The sequence below is a fragment of the Thalassophryne amazonica genome, chromosome 16, assembly GCF_902500255.1.
Source record: "Thalassophryne amazonica chromosome 16, fThaAma1.1, whole genome shotgun sequence".
Lineage (NCBI taxonomy): Eukaryota > Metazoa > Chordata > Actinopteri > Batrachoidiformes > Batrachoididae > Thalassophryne > Thalassophryne amazonica.
The window spans coordinates 77,750,668-77,771,427 of record NC_047118.1 but is presented as its reverse complement, the minus strand read 5'-3'; the positions used below and the strand labels follow the sequence as shown (position 1 = coordinate 77,771,427).

General features: G+C 41.1%; 1 protein-coding gene across 1 annotated transcript in view; it reads right to left on the bottom strand.

Moving 5' to 3' along the window:
- LOC117528161 (E3 ubiquitin-protein ligase TRIM39-like) overlaps positions 1-20,760 on the bottom strand; it is an 80,175-nt gene that overhangs the window by 23,982 nt on the left and 35,433 nt on the right. Inside the window, exons 6-8 of the mRNA XM_034190740.1 lie at positions 19,536-19,769; positions 18,851-19,020; positions 3,664-3,673 (exon numbers count right to left, since the gene is read on the bottom strand). Of these exons, the coding sequence (XP_034046631.1) occupies positions 3,664-3,673; positions 18,851-19,020; positions 19,536-19,769 (414 nt within the window). The remainder of the gene's footprint in view (positions 1-3,663; positions 3,674-18,850; positions 19,021-19,535; positions 19,770-20,760) is intronic.

The following is a 20,760-nucleotide window of genomic DNA, read 5'->3' as shown; positions in this document are numbered from 1 at the left end:
TCGCCACTGCGAACTGTGAGCCGGTTTTCTGCCTTGGATATGCCTGTTGTTCGGCCTTGAGCCCACGGGTAACTTCCACCCCTATCTTCAGGCCTAAACTTGGGCATTAGTGATACGGGATTCCAACACCCGCAAAGTCAGATTACAGACACTAGCTGACATTAAATGTATTCCTGGGGCCAGAGCAAAACTTTGCCTCTCATCTTAGCATGCTGGCATTGCAAAAGGATAGACAGACAAAGGAGCATGAGACTAGATATAGCCACTTATTCATGTCGCCGCCAACGATATTAAGATGAAGTGCTCAGAAGTCACAAAAATGGACATAGAGGACTTGCAACCAGAAAGATGTGTTGGCATCAAGTAATAGTCTATGGTCCCTTCCCTTCCAGTATGTGAGGTGTTTTGTCAGGCTGAGCGGAGGTGAGGCACAGACAGAGGCTGGACGCAAATGCAGGCTCACAACAGGACGTATCAGTAAAAAATCAGGGTCTTAATACAGACAAGGGCTCGGTAAACAGGAAGGCAGTCCAAAACTACAAGGCAGGGGCGAGACAGAAGACATGGTCATAAACAAGCAGGGTCAGTACACGAGCAAACTGGGTTTTCAGAGCTGAGGCAAGAAGCAGGATCCAGTAAACAGAGCAGAGTCAAAAAACGGCTAGGCAAAAACAGGGCTGTGATGGAGTCCTGGTAAGTGATGTAAATCAACAATGAGCAACAAGGGAGTGAACAAACGCAGTTTAAATAGGGAAGGCGGTGACAGCAAAACAAGACACACGTGAGGATGAAGGATCTGGAAAGGGGAGCGTGGCTGACAGATGAGGAACAATGCAGACAAACCAGGAGAAACTAAGTGATTGGAAGATTACGGTGGAAAATGTGACATGCTTAAGGCAGACAATAATTAAAGTGAGCAAAACAAAAGGTGAAAAAACTAGGAACTAATGTGACTAATCTACAAAGCGGAAAACAAGAAGATCAATAATAATAAACAAAACTTGAACAGAACTGACACTGAATAACGTCTAAAAATAAATACAATGACTGATAAGAGACAATACAAATAACTAAAACAGAAAAAAGCAATAAATCACAAACAGAACATATTCAGATATGAAACACTGAAGATAATCAATAAGCAAAACCTGACTAAAGAGTAATGCAAAGAATGTGAAAAACTAAACTAAGACTGTTGAAGGACCGCAAGCGCCTGCAGAGAGTGGTAAAAACTGTGTCTAAGATCATCAGGATACCACAACCCTCTGTGCAGAGCATCTACCACCGCAGAGTCCACAGGAGAGCTGCCTCCATTATCAGAGACTCTACACCCCCAGCATGTTCCGTTCTCACTACTCCCATCATGCAGGAGATACACGAGTGTGAGATGCAGGACCACCAGACTCAAGAACTCTTTTTTTTCCCGTGGCTATCAGACTGTTAACAGTTGTTCTGAGAGCCCCCACTTTAAAGAATGAACACTATTGTTTATAGAGAGATTTCCTGATCATGTTAATTTTATTCCAGTGCACAGAATATTTTACATAGGTTGTTAATTTTGCAATGTAGTGCACCACACAGTTATGTTTATGCACATTGCTTATTTATCCTTCATGTACATGTTCTATCCTGAGACTTATACCTAGATTTATTTATTTTATTGAAAGAAATTTCTTCTTTTCGGCATTCAGTGTAGGGTGGCCAAAGTAAGAATTTCATTGTGCAGGGAAACGTGTTTCTTTACTGTGCATACGACAATAAACCTTGAGCTGAGTTGAGTAAACTAAACTAAATGAAGACTGAACACAAAATAAATAGTAAAGTAAAACTCATGACTACCAGAACCTAACTAGAATAATGAGACAGAGAAGATAATAAGAAGCAAGATCAGAGAATGCATAACAACTGCAGTTAACCAATACAACGGGGAACATAAGTGACCCCCTGTCAGTTTTGCAGGTGTCCCACCTACAAAGAATGGAGAGGTCTGTAATTTTATCGTAGGTACACTTCAACTGTGAGAGACAGAATCTTAAAAAAAAAAAAAAAAATCCAGTAAATCACATTGTATGATTTTTAAATAATGAATTTGCATTTTATTGCATAAAATAAATATTTGAATTCTGGCTCACACAGACCTGATAATTTTTATTTAAGAAGCCCTCTTATTCTGCACACTTTACCTGTATTAATTGCACCTGTTTGAACTTGTTACCTGTATAAAAGGCATGTCCCACTCAATCGATCACACTCCAACCTGTCCACCATAGCCAAGACCAAGAGCTGTCTAAGGACACCAGGGACAAAACAGTGGACCTTCACAAGGCAGGGATGGACTACAGGACAACAGGCAAGCAGCTTGGTAGAAGACCAACAACTGTTATGATTATTTATTAGAAGTGGAAGAAACACAAGATGACTGTCAATCTCCCTCAGTCTGGGATTCAATGACCTGAAGAGAGCTGGGACCACAGTCACAAAGATTACATTAGTAACACATGATGCTGTCATGGTTTAAAATCCCGCAGGGCAGCAAGGTCCCCCCTGCTCAAGCCAGCACATGTCCAGACAAGTTTGAAGTCACCAGTGACCATCTGGATGATCCAGAGAAGGCATGGGAGAAGGTCATGTGGTCAGATGAGACCAGAATAGAGCATTTTGGAATCAACTCCACTTACCGTGTTTTAGAGGATGAGAACAACCCCAAGAAAACCATCCCAACCGTGAAGCATGGGAGTGGAAACATCATACTCTGAGGGTGCTCTTCTGCAAAGGGGACAGGACGACTCTGCACCGTATTGAAGAGAGGATGGATGGGGTCATGTATTGCAAGATTTTGGCAAACAACCTCCTTCCCTCAGTAAGAGCATTGAAGATGGGTCATGGCTGGGTCTTCCAGCATGACAATGACCCCAAACACACAGCCAGGGCAACTAAGGAGGGGCTCTGTAAGAATGCATTTCAAGGTCCTGGAGTGGCCTGCCAGTCTCCAGACCTGAACTCAATAGAAATCTTTGGAGGGAGCTGAAACTCCAAACCTGAAAGATCTAGAGAAGATCTGTATGGAGGAGGTGGACCAAAATCCCTGCTGCAGTGTGTGAAAACCTGGTGAAAAACTACAGAAACATTTGACCTCTGTAAATACTAAACAAAGGCTACTGTACCAAATATTAACATTGATTTTCACAGCTGTCAATACTTATTTGCAGCAGTAACATAAAAAAAATTATTAAAAAAATCATACATTATGATTTCCGGATTATTTATTTTTTTAAGATTATGTCTCTCACAGTGGACATGCACCTAAGATGAAAATATTAGACCCCTCCATGATTTCTAAGTGGGAGAACTTGCAAAATCGCAGGGTGTTCAAATACTTATTTTCCTCACTGTACATACATGACAAACAAATGATAACCAAGAATGAAACTAGTGACTCAAGAATGCAGAAAGAAAAGCAATAAATGACTGAACCAAAAATATAATACATGAGTGAACCAAGAATACAATAAAGAATCAAACCAGGGATCGCAGAATAATACATGAACACGAATAATCAGAACCAAACAAGAATGAAAATAATCAAGGAGCAAAAAAGAAAAAACGAAGTCAAGACCGGCCTAAAATGGAAGGAAAAGAAAAGGGGACGAATAAGACAGGCACCCAGACCGGACTAAAACATGACACGTTTTGCAGGCTGACATCATTAAATGGGTGGCTGGTGCAATTTTGTAAACAGCAAGGCTTTAGTTTCATTGATAACTGGCCTTCATTTTGGGGCCACCATGGCTTGCTGATGCCGGACGGCCTTCGCCCTACCGGGGCCACCTTGTGTGTGAACATAGATAGAGCTCTACAGCGAGAGTAACATGACGACTTTACAGCAGGCCATTGAGGAGGTGATTAGAGACCCTGCAGGGCTTATGACTAATGTAGGCATGGAAGCCATTAGCTTTTTGTGTCTGCTACCTAAAACCCACGTGGAATTACTTTTACCTAAACCTACTTCTAGGCATCTTATATGCTACTCTGGAACCACCCCTAAATCTCAACAGTTCAACTTTCAATGCCACTGAGGGCCTCAGTCTGGGTTTCATTAACATAAGGTCACTGTCCTCAAAATCACTGTTGATTAATGTTCTAATTATGGATCACAACTTAGATGACTGATTTATGTGAAACCTGGCTTAAACCTACTGCTGTCCTCCCCTTAAATGAGGCCTGCCCACCGGTGTACACATGTAGTCATGTCCCTCATGATATGAAGTAAAGTGAGGGTGTTGCTTTTGTAAGTCTGGGATTAGTTTACTAGCTGTTGGGGGTCTAAAGTAAACTTCGTTTGAACATCTGACTCTTCTCTCTGCCAGGATACTATGTATAACCAAGGTCAGAAGACTAAAAATCAACCGTTTTACTTTTTTGTTTGTTTGTGTTTTGTCTGTATATAGACCCCCTGGCCCATACTCTGAATTCTTAGATGAATTTGGTGAGTGTATCTAATTTGTCAACCCGTGCAGATATACATTCTGATTGTCAGTGACTTCAAGATTCATATAAATAAGCCTTCTGACCCCCTTTGCAAATCATTTATGGACATTATGGACATAGTAGAATTCCAGCAATGCAATCAGGGTTTGACACACATTAGTGGAAATACCCTGGATTTGGTAATCGTTCGCGGTATTGCTGTCACAAATCGACATTATGCCTCTTGCGTCAGTGGTCTCTGATCACTCGTTATTAAGTTTACAGTTTTGCTGGCGTGTTTAGTGGAACAACAATTTTATTTATCATTGTGGCGGCACATCAACTCCTCAACTATGACTGAGCTCAGAGCTAGACTGCCTGATATCTTAGCGTCATTTTGTAAAATTTCCATTCAGTAGACAGTCTTGTGGACAGCTAAATTCAAAACTACACTTGACATGACCATGCCGCCTCCAAAACACAGTCGCCTTGGTTCAATGATTACTTGTGTGGCCTCAAGCATAAGGCTAGAGGTCTAGAATGAAAATGGTATATTTCAAAACTAGAAGTATTCCACCTTGCGTGGAATGATGCTATCTCGACTATAAGCATGCAGTAATGGCTACAAAGCGGGCCTATTACTCTGATTTGATCAATAAAAACAAGCATAACTCAGTTCTTGTTCGACACGGTGGCAACTCTTGTTCGACACGGTGGCAACACTTATTCATGGAACCATCTGTAAGTCGCTCTCCTTTTACAGCATAAGATTTTGGATTATTTTGAGAAGAAAATAGATTACATTAGGTTAAATATATCCCAGCATGCGTTAATGCAGCCACTACACCCTGTTATCGAGGCGGGCACATCACTGAGCAGGGTGGGCACAGCTAGCCAAAATGTTAGCTTCAATCACTGCTAATCCGCTAACTGAAAAGTTAACTTTTATAATACTAAATCCATAAACTGCACCCCCGTCAAAATGCATAGAACACTGCCATATACTGGATAAGAGTACGAACACAACCAACATGTGATCGTTGGTCACTATTTGTGCTGAATCACACTTCACAAACAGAATTTTCAGTTTTGCAAATTCCTCTTTTATGACAAAAATGACATTTACAAATACACATTTGTAAAAAAACACACATTATTGTAACTTGTGTGTTACATGTATTTGTAAAAACCAACACACAAATTACAGTAACTTCATTCTCCCTTTCATATGGTTAGCATAGTGGCATAGTATGGTACTATTCGTCTACCCTTTTAAATTCATTTTATTAGTAAACAGATCAGGTCTCTGCCTCAACTTTATCTAAAGTCTGGGTCTGTTAGTGAAGCTTCGGGCTAGTGGCCGACAATCACCTGAGTATTTCTTCTGGTTTCCTGTTGCTTAATGTAAACAAATTATGCCTTAAGTGTAGTTTTTCTGGCCGACTGATTCTGTTTTCTTTCTCTCTCTGTCCTATCAGGTTGGGCAGCTGCCCGGCACCAGGGGTGGCTGGACCCGCAAAGCAGACTCCCAGACTTGGCTTAGGTATAAGAGAAAACATGGTCTTTATTCCAGGCTTAGGTTCATATGGAGGTAAATCCAGGCCAAAAGTTTTGTAATCTGAAAACAAAAAAAGATTGAAAAAATAATTTTGAAACTGAAAATTCAATGTTTGTTCTTGAATTTTATTATCATTTAAAAAGTATTATCAAAATAAAAATAAGTGTAAGATATATATTTTTCAGTTTAAATATATTTTTTGATTCAGCTCTAATTATTTTGATCAAATAATTTATTTTCATTCATATTTCTTTTTTCACCTTCAGATTTTTTTCCCACTTTCAGATCTTTTTTTCATTTTCAAACTTTTGGCCCCATTCTGGCATGGGAGGGCGTGGCTTCAATTGAGAGGGGCGTGGAATTGTGAGTGACAGGAGAGCAATCAGTCCTCACATGATGTTGCTTTCAGGAAACGTGGGTACTTTGATAGATAATGACTTAACACTTTCTCTCCACTGTATTGTCTTGATACCTGTAAATAAAGTGATGTTAAGGACAAAGATGTTTATTACAAGTAATTCTAGACCAGTCTTGGTCACTTTTGATGTTTAAAAACTGGAAAATATGCAAGATTGTAAAGTGTAACACCTATACCTAAAAAACCAATGTGTCCCAAATCCACACAAGACCATGAAAGCAGCACAGCATCGCTGCATAAAAATGAGGCAGGTCGCTCATTTTACAGGCTGCCAGCAGTTATTGTGCATCATGCAGAGGAGTGTTACGAGCTTTCTAAGTGACACACAGAGAGACCTGGCTCAGCAGATCTGAAGGAAGCTTTAATATGGACAGAACCAAGCAGACCGCCCGTAAATCCAAATCCAAAGCCGCCCGGAAGAGCGCTCCGGCTACGGCGGTGTGAAGAAGCCTCACCGTTACAGGCCCGGCACTGTGGCACTCCGCCGCTACCAGAAATCCACTGAGCTGCTGCTCCGCAAGCTGCCCTTCCAGCACTTGGTGAGAGAAATCACTCAGGACTTCAAGACCAACCTCCGCTTTCAGAGCTCCGCTGTGATGCTGCAGGAGGCCAGCGAGACTGACCTGGTTGGCAGCTTGTGGATCAGCAGCTTGGTGGATTTCTGGTAGTGGCGGATCTCTCTCAGTGCCTCAGTGTCGGGCCTGTAACGGCGAGGCTTCTTCACACCGCCGGTAGCTGGAGCGCTCTTCCGGGCGGCTTTGGATTTACAGGCGGTCTGCTTGGTTCTGGTCATATTAAGTTTACGCTGTGAAACTGCCGGCCACTTTGTTACATCGTCATTAAATTCACTATCCAGTACAACATACGGATCCACTGAAGCAAATGCTACACATCGATCACAATAAACAGCTTTATCTCGAGGGTTTAAAGCCTCGTAATAAGCTTTCATTCTCTTTATTTTCTTTCGCACACCAGCCGCGTAGTAATCCACGATGGAGACGGGAGCAGAATTTACCTTTTTGGTAGAATGACCCAATCAGAGGTTCACCCCTTTGAGTCTGGTCTGCTTGAGGTTTCTTCCTCAAATCATCAGAGGGAGTTTTTCCCCTTACCACTGTCCCCTGTGTGCTTGCTCTAGGGGTTGGTAAAGTTAGACCTTACTTGTGTGAAGCTCCTTGAGGCAGTTTTATTGTGATTTGGTGCTATATAAACTAAATAAATTGAATTGAATTTAGATTCAAGTTAGAGTAGATCCCAGGGCACACCTCCAGGAAGGCTGTGGGATTATCCAGGAGGACCTGGAGGATGTTGTAGGACAGATGGAGATAACAGGTCTATGAGGTATCATATGTTTAGCTCACCTTGACACCTTCCAGTTTCTTCTTTAGGTCTGTGACATGAAATTCTGTTTCCTTGATCCGGTTCAGGATCTCCTGCTCTGTCCTGGCTATGTTTCTACAGGACCAGAAAAAACACAATTAGACCAAAGAGAGCCACAGATGGCAAACAGCTGCTTCCTGCTAAAAGGACAAGATCATTCCTTCTTTACCTGTTTGCTGAGTTTCTGTCTGGACGGAGACGGTCTTATGTGTACGATGTTCATCCAAGACACAGATAGCACAGATACAACGCTGACATGTCCGGCAGTAGACCTGTGCAATTAAATGCATCATAATGTAGAACATCCAAACACATCTGATAAAATGTAACACAGTCTGTTCAAGTCATAGGGTTATATTATGGAACGGCTAGAGGGCACCAACAAGGCAAGCATTCACAACATTACGTGCAGTATGTGGCTCTCTTCTGCAAATGTGAATTTTAATACCTTTTTAAAAAGGACACATATCATAGCTGGGACGTCAGCATCAGGAGGCCAAAGAGTTGTGCATGTTGTGTTTGCACAAATCAGAGCAACAAGACCAAAAACATCTCTTCACAAGTGAGTGTTTATTTGAACTTTTAATGTGCTGCTGTGCCGTCTCATTTCTTACCACATCATGTATTATCACCATGTATTTTTATTACTCCGTGGTCTAACAACAGTTTACATGTGGTTTCCTCTTGATGTCTCCACATTAAGAAGATGACTCAACAACATCAGTCATGCCAATTTCAAACCCACTTTGAATCACATGACCCTTTTACTTAATTCAGAGTTTTTGTTTGATACGGTGGCATTTCTTATTCATGGACAGCCACCTGTTGGTCATTCTCCTTTTTCAGCACAGGACTTTCTGGACTATTTCAAAAAGAAAATAGAAGATAGGTTGAGCACATCTCAGCATACTTTGGTCCAGTCATTGTATCCAGCTATTGAGCTGGGGACTACCACTGAGGTGCTACCTAGATTCACGGAATTTGATAGTATCTCACTAGGTGCTGACGAAACTCGTGATGTCTACTAAAGCACAACTTGTTTATCTGATCCTATACCAACAAAATTGTTTAAAGATCTTTGGCCCATTCTTGGGTCGACTGTGCTGGAAATAGTTAATCTTTCTCTAAACTCTGGATCTGTTCCAAATTGTTTTAAATCTGTAGTTAAACCACTACTCAATAAATCTAATCTTGATCATGGTGTATTGAAAAATTATAGGCCGATATCAAATCTATCATTCTGCTCTAAAATTCTGGAAAAGGTGGTTTCACAGCAGCTTGTGGACTATCTTACTGAGAATGACCTTTTTGAGCCACTGCAGTCTACTTTTAGAAACAGCACTCCACAGAAACAGCACTTATTAAAGTAGTTAATGATCTTCTGCGAGTAATGGACTCAGATACTACTACAGTATTGGTGTTGCTGGATCTCAGTGCTGCGTTTGACACAGTTGATCATCATATTCTACTTGATAGGCTAGAAAACTGTTTTGGGATTACTGGAACTGCTCTTGCATGGTTGACATCTTATCTGTCTGTTCGTTCCCACTGTGTTTTGTGCAACAACACTACTGATTTTAGGGGTATGAAGTTTGGGGTTCCGCAGGGATCCGTTCTGGGTCCCCTGCTTTTTTCCCTGTATATGGCACCCCTTGGGAACATTCTGTGGCATTTTGGGGTTGCTTTTCATTGCTATGCTGATGACACTCAGTTGTATATGCCGATAGCTGCTGAAAATCCTGTCCACATACAACCCCTGGCAAAAATTATGGAATCACCGGCCTCGAAGGATGTTCATTCAGTTGTTTAATTTTGTAGAAAAAAAGCAGATCACAGACATGACACAAAACTAAGTCATTTCAAATGGTAACTTTCTGGCTTTAAGAAACACTATAAGAAATCAGGAAAAAAACAATTGTGGCAGTCAGTAACGGTTACTTTTTTAGACTAAGCAGAGGGGAAAAAAATATGGAATCACTCAATTCTGAGGAAAAAATTATGGAATCATGAAAAAAAAAGAACGCTCCAACACATACTAGTATTTGTTGCACCACCTCTGGCTTTTATAACAGCTTGCAGTCTCTGAGGCATGGACTTAATGAGTGACAAACAGTACTCTTCATCAATCTGGCTCCAACTTTCTCTGATTGCTGTTGCCAGATCAGCTTTGCAGGTTGGAGCCTTGTCATGGACCATTTTGTTCGACTTCCACCAAAGATTTTCAATTGTATTAAGATCCGGACTATTTGCAGGCCATGACATTGACCCTATGTGTCTTTTGCAAGGAATGTTTTCACAGTTTTTGCTCTATGGCAAGATGCATTATCATCTTGAAAAATGATTTCATCATCCCCAAACATCCTTTCAATTGATGGGATAAGAAAAGTGTCCAAAATATCAATGTAAACTTGTGCATTTATTGATGATGTAATGACAGCCATCTCCCCAATGCCTTTACCTGACATGCAGCCCCATATCATCAATGACTGTGGAAATTTACATGTTCTCCTCAGGCAGTCATCTTTAGAAATCTCATTGGAACGGCACCAAACAAAAGTTCCAGCATCATCACCTTGCCCAATGCAGATTCGAGATTCATCACTGAATATGACTTTCATCCAGTCATCCACAATCCACGATTGCTTTTCCTTAGCCCATTGTAACCTTTTTTTCTGTTTAGGTGTTAATGATGGCTTTCGTTTAGCTTTTCTGTATGTAAATCCATTTCCTTTAGGCGGTTTCTTACAGTTTGGTCACAGACGTTGACTCCAGTTTCCTCCCATTCGTTCATTTGTTTTGTTGTGCATTTTTGATTTTTGAGACATTGCTTTAAGTTTTCTGTCTTGACGCTTTGATGTCTTCCTTGGTCTACCAGTATGTTTGCCTTTAACAACCTTCCCATGTTGTTTGTATTTGGTCCAGAGTTTAGACACAGCTGACTGTGAACAACCAACATCTTTTCCAACATTGCGTAATGATTTACCCTCTTTTAAGCGTTTGATAATCCTCTCCTTTGTTTCAATTGACATCTCTCATGTTGGAGCCATGATTCATGTCAGTCCACTTGGTGCAACAGCTCTCCAAGGTGTGATCACTCCTTTTTAGATGCAGACTATCGAGCAGATCTGATTTGATGTAGGTGTTAGTTTTGGGGATGAAAATTACAGGGTGATTCCATAATTTATTCCTCAGAATTGAGTGATTCCATATTTTTTCCCTCTGCTTGGTCTAAAAAAGTAACCGTTACTGACTGCCACAATGGTTTTTTCTTGATTTCTTATAGTGTTTCTTAAAGCCAGAAAGTTGCCATTTGAAATGACTTTAGTTTTGTGTCATGTCTGTGATCTGCTTTTTTCTACAAAATTAAACAACTGAATGAACATCCTCCGAGGCCGACGATTCCATAATTTTTGCCAGGGGTTGTAAAATCTTTACAGGACTGTCTCGCAGCAGTGGTTGGATGTCTAACAACTTTCTACTTTTAAACTCTCATAAGACTGAAATGATGGTTCTTGGTCCAGCAAGACATCAGCATCAATTTGATCAGCTAGCGCTTAGCCTAGGTTCATGTGTATACATCATACTGACAAAGTGAGGAACCTTGGGGTAATTTTTGATCCTACGTTGTCCTTTGTCCTCCACATTAGGGACATTACAAGGACTGCTTTCTTTCATCTAAGAAATACGAGGTCTGTTAGAAAACTATCATCGGTTGCGTCATTCGCCTGTGAGCAGGCTTTGAGTGAGCAGTGGTCCACACCCCTCGTCGGATTTTTATTGTGAGGAAAATGTCTGAACGATTTGGAGCTTTGCTGCATCAAATTTTTCCAGAAACTGTGAGAGACAGCCAGGTGGAAACCATTCGGAAGATTCAGACGGCTTTCAGGGACGATTCTATGGGGATCACACAGATTAAGGAGTGTTACAACCGGTTTAAAGACGGCGCACAATGGCGGAAGGCGCGCCGTGCTCTGAGCGGCGATCGACAGGTGAAACGACCAGATCATTTCCAAACTGAACGCTGTGTTGATCCGGGACGTCGTCTGACTACTACAGAAATTCTGAAAAATTAAGTCTAAATAACACTGATGTATCGTATATTCAGGTTCATGTTGCTTTAAAAGGAAACAAACGGTTGATTGGACGAAACACACACAAGTAATCACCAGAGGGCGCAAATCGGGTGGAAGGTTTGGAACCATTTGTTTGGAATCAGTGACGTAATGAAACCTTGTTTATCAAAGCTCATGATTCAGACTAGAGAGCAATGTGTCAAATCACAGGTGTAGCAAAGGTCTCAAATATTGCGGACCTGTGTTTCAAGATAACCATCACTTATCTGTACTAATACAAATTTTTGGCACCATCCTCAGGCATACATTCTATCATATAATTTATCCCGGGTTTGCAGTTTTGGTGTCGTGTTTCTCGATGTAGCTGCTTGTTACAATATAAGCAGAGCGAAGATAACAAGAAGATCAGTGCGTTGAAACCCTACATGTGAGTTTTAACCACAGCTGCTTTGGAATTTTACATGCACGAAACGTCCAGCAGGTGGCAGTATGTCTGTGGACTATTGCACAGGCCAAACAAAGGAACAGGGTTTGTCCTCATATGTTGTAAGACTTGTTGAGTGACAGGAATTTTTGAGTTATTGAATATACACATGTTGGTTGGGACTAAGTAACTCGCAATACACATTTTCCCTGCACTGGGAATATGCAATAACCCTTGTAGTTATTATAGATGAATTTATTTTTATATCCTTCCCTTTTAATTGTATCTGACAAAATGCACAGTTAATATGATTTGACAGATTTGCTCTTCAAGTTTAAATTAATTTTTCAGACTGTATTAGTTCAACTATATTTATCTACTGATAAATTTCATATTTTTATTTAAAATAATTTTTAATTTCTATCACCACCTCCCCACAACACACCCTCACCACATACACCCCCCCCCCCCAGTGAACAAAGCAGATGTTAATCTCTTTACTGCCACCATCAGGCCAAAGTTGTCATTGGTGCCACTCACCTTTTAGAGTCCACTGACCCTTCTTCAAACTGGGGGTGCTTCCTTTCCAGCTGAGGGGACTGTCAGACCGCACACTGTCAGACCGCTGACACTCAGCAAACGAGGCTGAAACACAGAACACAGCGCCCCCTTTTCATAAGCTCAGACACAGAAAGTGTCCATGCGTCGCTTCTCCATTCTTCCTGCTCCTCTTTACTTCCAACCTTCAGTCTTGTATAAAGTACCTCAAAGTGATACTTAAGTGAAAGTACAAGTATCTTACCATAAAATGACTTTGGTAAAAGTTAAAGTCTCCTTTAAAAATATTACTTGCGTAAAAGTCTTAAAGTATCTGACATTTACTGTACTTAAGTATTAAAAGTAAATTTCTCATATAAAATGTACTTTAAGTAAAAGTATTGAGTAAAGTAAAATCCAAGATGAGTGGAGAGTGAAACACTGACATGAAAAGAAAGCCAGTGTGGTGTCTGGAGAAACAAGGAGGAGGCCTCAGCCCCTATAACAGGCTGGATCCGCCTGTGGCGGAGCAGTTGGTGGGTGACGGGATGAGTGAGCAACAGGTGGATGTACATACAGCTGTAAAGAAAGCTGCCATCATTTTTCATTAGATGCAGTCTTTTTCCTGGAAGACCCCCCACACACTTTTCTGTTAAACACAACAGCCAGGCTCTTGTGAAACAAAACAGTCATTATAGCTGAACAGTTGTGCCAAATTTAAGGAAAAGTAAAAAAAAAAAAAAAAAAAACAATGCAAGCATCACCACCACCAACCACTGCAAAGCAACCAAACATGGCACTCTTTGCGCTCTCAAATCCAAAATGTGGCGCGGCTTTTGCAGTGCTTCTCCGTGAACAATAATAAATAAAATAAATGAAATAACCACAACAGCCAGTTTTGTCTGTACTGAAGTAAGTTTTCCTCTTAACTCCGATCGTGCGCTGGACTCCAGTGGGAGATGATCCATGTTTGTCATCTTTTATATTTTTGGTCTTTTAAACTTGTTTTATGTCAAACATGCCACTTGATGCTGCAGGGTTGAAAGGCGCTGCGCTCTGGCTGTAGAGGACTGTATCTCTTCCCGAGGTTCAGCTGCACTCCGGCTTACTTTCACTTATACTTTTTATTGCAGTAAAGTATACATTTTATTGAGGAAATGTAGTGGAGTAAAAGTCGTCAGAAAAGTAAATAACGAAGTACAGATACGTCAAAATTCTACTTAAGTACAGTAACTTAGTATTCCTACATCGTTACATTACAACACTGCCAACCTTCTGGTGTAGAACACCATAGGGTCATCTGTAAAAAGCTTGCACTATGGCATCAGATTAGTGCTAAAAGCACTCGCACAATAAAACATGCATTCATGCGTATTATATTATTCCACACGCATAGATATTAACTGTGAGCAAGCAAATTATCTCTGCGCGCGTGCACTCAGAGGAAACTGCTCCCCAAGCGAGGACAATAGTGCTGCGAGCGAGGAGGAATATGTGACCGGCGGGCCCCTGCACTCTTGAAGCTGATTTCTACTCGCGCAAAGTGGATTTCTGCTCTCTCACTCAAAACATTTGGCACTATGGGGAGGGTTTTGGCACTATGGAGGAGGGAACCAGGGTCGGTACTGGCTCTGCTGTGATTGGTTGTTTCTGAAGAGCGAGACAGAAGTCTGCTGAAACGAAGATGACAGCGGCGTCTGGGCAGAAGTTTCTTACCTGAAGGAACCTCTGCCTTCCTTAAATTATTGACACACTCAAGATTTCCACAGTTTACTGTAGATCTCGCACATCCCAGAAATATCCAGAAAAATCACTACAGACTCACAGTTTGAACGATTTAGTTGAAAAAAAACTTAATATGTAAAGTCTACAACAGAAATGTTGCTCTGAATTTCGGTGGCATGGATGCAGACTTGGAGAGAAATAAGTTTTCATGCTTGTTAAAAAAGCAGGTTGATGGAGTCCGGAATAGGCCATAGGCTGCATTTGAGGAAGGTTTTGTCATGAATAATAATAATTCATTTCAAAAGTATGAAGATTATTAGTGAAGTTTTGAAACTTAGTGGGATTTTTTCATATACAGTAAAACTTGCCTAAACCATCATCGTATAAACCAGCTATTCACACTCACCGGAGAGAAGCAAAAGTTCCAATGCTTTTGTATGGTTTTCCATGTAATAAACACCGTATATAATGGATTTTGTATAACAGATTTTCGCTCACATCGGACAAAACGTCCCACCCCGTCATAATGTATTTCCACTGAAAACCCCTTGTACCAAACAGAGCAGTCTGGACGTGCCCAGTAATAAATGTATGAACTAAAGCTCAGCGGTGCCGTATTTCTGTGATTAAAAGCCCGGCTGTTTATTTTCACACATATCCCTGGGTGTGATGAACCAAACCGGTTTAGATTACAGCCCTCTACATGGCTGCAAACCCTCCCCGTGACATGCACCTACTAAATGACAGACTGCAAAAGGCTGTGATTTGTCATTTTTATGTTTTCGCTCCTTCCTCTCCATCATATTTTAATTTGCAGCATGCCGTTGATTACATTTCGACATGGATCAAATACATTTAGCAGAAAAGTCTGCAAATAAACCCTAACTTCATAATACAGAGTCATAAATGTCATTGCATGGCCATGGAGTTACAGAGTTGGAGATGCATAAATCAGGCTTTAGCATTTAAGGTACTATTCCACAGCAGTGACGCGACAAAATATAATCCTTTTTAATGCACATAATGTCCGGCACTTTTCAGCCAAAGTTTCTGACCTGTCATTAAATGAGGCTTTACCTTATTCAAGGTAAAGCTTTTAATCAATGAAGCATAATTGGAGCTGGGGATTCCCATAGATCATTCGATGCCTCCTGACTGTAACTAATCCGTCACATAACGGATTTCAATTATAACTGACAAAAATCGCTGGGACACCTGAATCCATATGCGAGTTTTACTGTATTGACAAAAGGAGAGAGACTGCAGAATTAACTGTACTGATAAGCACGCACACATGGTATCCACAGCTTCTCCACTCGACACGGAGGCAAAACTGAGTACACAAATTCCTCCAGATGAACTGAATTGTTTATTAATACTATGCACTGCAGAAGGAGAAACATGCAAATTCCCTGCAATCTTTCTTTGAATAATATTATTTTTAAATATTTCAATAATTTGCTCGCATGGAGCCAATCTGCTCTGAGTAAGTCTGATCCTGTCAGATCTCAGAAGCTAAGCAGTGTGGGTCCTGGATAGTACTTGGATGGGATACCTCTTACAACGATCAGGGGCTGTGTGCGTTTCTCCAGGTAAAACTGGAGTTGTGTCAGGAGGGGTATCCGGTATAAAACTTGTGGCAAATCTCAATGCGGATCTGTGCTAGATCTGCTGTGGTGAACTCACTCAAAAGGGGAGCAGACAAAAAGACCAACAACAATAATTTTCCTCACGCATTTGTTGACAAATTGGAGATCCTCTGTTCATTCCAGACTTAAAGACTCAGCCTTTCGTGGACACTGCTTTTGTACCAAACCATGATTATAATGTTTGAAATAACTTTGGGTTATTTGTTTTATTTATTTATGAAGAGACAGTGCAAGTTCACAAAATCACCATCCACTGAAATAAACAAGTCAGATTATAGCCACCAGCTAATTTTCATCTGTTGTCCCTGGTAGGTGTTCCACAGCATGTATTTGAGTGCCCGGAAGAAACCCACACAGAACATGCAAACTCCACACAGAAAGAGCAGGATGTGATCAGTTATATATTTTTACTTCATTAATCATCTGTCGCCACTTTTTTGGGATGTCTTGCAGGCCTTAAATGCAGGAACAGATGTATATTAAATTAAATGAAGTTGATCAGAACAACAACAACAACAACAAAAAAAACAAATATGAAATATCTTGGGTTCATGCCACCTGGAAGTAAACAGAAGTCAAATTAAATGTAAGAACTGAATGCCTCTAAGTCAGAATCCTGCCTAGACGAAGCGATACCGAAGCGCCGTGGATTTTCGGTTGGCCCGATAGCTGGGCCTCCCCCTGGGGGGGCCTGGTGAGCAGAGCTGATCGTGACTGGACTGGGGCGCAGCCGGATATGCGGCTGCCCCTCTCCTCCCATGCAACTCATGTTTGTGGAGAACCTGGTGCTAAATCACTTGCAGACGACCTGATTCTGGGTGACAGTTTTTATTTATTTTTTGTACTGTCTCAACTTTTTCTGATTTTGGGTTGTACAACACTTACACATTTATAAATTACAGATGGAAACTATAATACACTCATGTGTCTTACAGTTCATTGTGTACAGTAGTGTTCAGAATAATAGTAGTGCTATGTGACTAAAAAGATTAATCCAGGTTTTGAGTATATTTCTTATTGTTACATGGGAAACAAGGTACCAGTAGAGTCAGTAGATTCTCACAAATCCAACAAGACCAAGCATTCATGATATGCACACTCTTAAGGCTATGAAATTGGGCTATTAGTAAAAAAAACAAAACAAAAAAAAGTAGAAAAGGGGGTGTTCACAATAATAGTAGCATCTGCTGTTGACGCTACAAACTCAAAACTATTATGTTCAAACTGCTTTTTTAGCAATCCTGTGAATCACTAAACTAGCATTTAGTTGTATAACCACAGTTTTTCATGATTTCTTCACATCTGCGAGGCATTAATTTTGTTGGTTTGGAACCAAGATTTTGCTTGTTTACTAGTGTGCTTGGGGTCATTGTCTTGTTGAAACACCCATTTCAAGGGCATGTCCTCTTCAGCATAAGGCAACATGACCTCTTCAAGTATTTTGACATATCCAAACTGATCCATGATACCTGGTATGTGATATATAGGCCCAACACCATAGTAGGAGAAACATGCCCATATCATGATGCTTGCACCACCATGCTTCACTATCTTCACTGTGAACTGTGGCTTGAATTCAGAGTTTGGGGGTCGTCTCACAAACTGTCTGCGGCCCTTGGACCCAAAAAGAACAATTTTACTCTCATCAGTCCACAAAATATTCCTCCATTTCTCTTTAAGCCAGTTGATGTGTTCTTTGGCAAATTGTAACCTCTTCTGCACGTCTTTTATTTAACAGAAGGACTTTGTGGGGGATTCTTGCAAATACGTAAATTAGCTTCACACAGGCGTCTTCTAACTGTCACAGCACTTACAGGTAACTCCAGACTGTCTTTGATCATCCTGGAGCTGATCAATGGGTGAGCCTTTGCCATTCTGGTTATTCTTCTATCCATTTTGATGGTTGTTTTCCGTTTTCTTCCACGCGTCTCTTTTTTTTGTCCATTTTACAGCATTGGAGATCATTGTAGATGAACAGCCTATAAATTTTTGCACCTGCGTAGAAGTTTTCCCCTCTCCAATCAACTTTTTAATCACACTACACTGTTCTTCTGAACAATGTCTTGAACGTCCCATTTTCCTCAGGCTTTCAAAGAGAAAAGCATGTTCAACAGGTGCTGGCTTCATCCTTAAATAGGGGACGCCTGATTCACACCTGTTTGTTCCACAAAATTGACAAACTCACTGACTGAATGCCACACTACTATTATTGTAAACACCCCCTTTTTTACTTTTTTTTCTTTTTCCTATAGTAATAGGAAGACAGATGACGGGAAGGAGAGGAACAGTAGTAGCCAGTAAACAAGTAGCGAGCAGTATTTCTGTTATGTATATCTGTGTATTTATATTTGCAATTAGTTTTTTACTTTCACTTTTGATACTCTGTGTGCTTCTTACCCTGTGTGCTGGTATACAATGCTGCTGGAATCTCAGTTTCCCTAAGGGAGTCTTCCCAAGGGATCAACAAAATTCTATCTAATCTAATTCAATCGAATCTAATGAAACACAGAGCCGCGAAAGCCACAAACGACAAAACTACAGACACAACCTACTTCCATCGGTGTGAGCAGTTTACATCAGTTAAACACAAACTGCAGAGACAGATAAAACTTACAGGACCTGCGGTAAGTTTGAGGCTGAGTCTCTCCCATCCTGATCTCATCCATCTTCTCTTTTATGTCAGCCAGAGAAGTCTTTACGTCCCCCAGCTGAAAGTGGAAGGAAAACTCCATGTCTTCGTCCACAAAAGGCTTCTCAGCAGCCAGAGGAGCTGTGGCCTCCTCAAAGCTCTGAGGAGAAGAGAGTCAGGGTGAGAAGTCACAGTCAACAGTTTTGCCCTGCAACATCACTTTTGCTGGCTGCACACAGATTATGGCAGCATCACAGAGAAACACACGCTGTATTCCAGTGGGGTACACACATTAGGAACATGTGTGCTGGTGAATTCAAACCAACACTTGCATTAATGCATGTATAATACACACACACACACATTTACGTATCTGTGGTCACTCTGAGGTCATATGGTGGTCGTGACCTCAGAGTCAATCCCAAGGTGCTGGCTCACATACACGTTTCTCTCTCAGCTAACAAAATTTATTGTGCTCAATGTTTGCGTTTCTGTATGTTATGTTTCAGATAAACACCCAGTAGTAACATCTGTCACTAAGTAACTGAATCTTGTGTGCACACAGTAACATTTTGAGCGCTCAATAAAATGTAGTGGTGTTATATTTTTTATTATCTCCATGCTGGAGCTCTGCATCCATCGCAAATAGGATTATTTCAATTATTCATTCGTCACCTGTAAGAAGCCTATATGATCCTGACTGATGGCTTGGTCTTCCAAAGTTGCCCTCCTGTCCATCAACTGGCTTAGCTCCGCCTCCAGATGATCCACCAGCCCCTGGCCCTTGGTCATCACAGCATCCAGTTGGCTTTCAATCCCACCAACAACCTGGGAGCGGATTCCTTCCAAGGAACGGAACGCTTCATCCAGGAGACTTTCCACCTGAACACGCTCCCCATCTGCGTATTTCTGGAATGAAACCACACCACCTTCTGATTAACCGTAGCACTGCTTGTCAACATAGCAACAAAAACTCAAACCTCGTCAACATAAGCCGTTTTTTTTTTTTTTTTTTTTACAAACAGAATGCAGTTCAGCTGAGTAACACATATGACACACTGAGGATCCACAAGAGCTGTGTGTGTGTGTGTGTGTGGGGGGGGGGGGGGGGGCTGATCCAAAGCAGCACACCTTAAAAAAAAAAAAAAAATTTCATTATTTCAAAATTTTACATACTGTAGTCTCGAGAAATGCTGGTTTCTCACAATGCAAAGCAAGTAGAAACACACTGTACTTTTCAGCGTCAGGCTCAAAACGTCTCAATCTCCACCAGTATATGGACCCTGAAGTCTGGGAGTATGTGCTGATGCTGCATGCACCACACTATGAAACCATCGTTGGTCCCTGAATGGCAACCACCCAGGGAGACAACCGCTTCATCTCCACCTCTCCAAAGTAACCATCTATCTGCTGCAGCCAGGTGAAATGTGGACGTGTCTTTGACCTTCTCCAGTTGCTGGGTTCCTCAACACTGAGGCACCTGTGGTCTGGATCATGTCCAGAGAAACACACTACATGACCAAAAATGTCATAGTTGATGTTCCGTCACACTGTAAGTGATACTCCTCATGCGAGTCTCACTAAGGAACTGCTTACAGTTGTGTTCAAAATCATAGTACGTTTTAGAAAAGTGAGTAAAACTCAAAGTCCTTATCTGGTTGTTAAGGTCTGACGTAACGCATCACGTGAGAAATCTGTTTCCGGCTCCAAAGACCTCCAAGTTTACAATTAAAGTTACGTCTGTTTGATCCTTTTAAGGATTTACAGTTTAAGTTTAGTTTGTGTTTACAGTGTGCTCAAACCTCTGTCCCTCCCTTCTCCGCCTCCACCTCCGTTAACCGCATTCGTCTGGTTCTATGGTCAGAACACTTAATAAAACTTTTTTTCTTTTACTTTACAT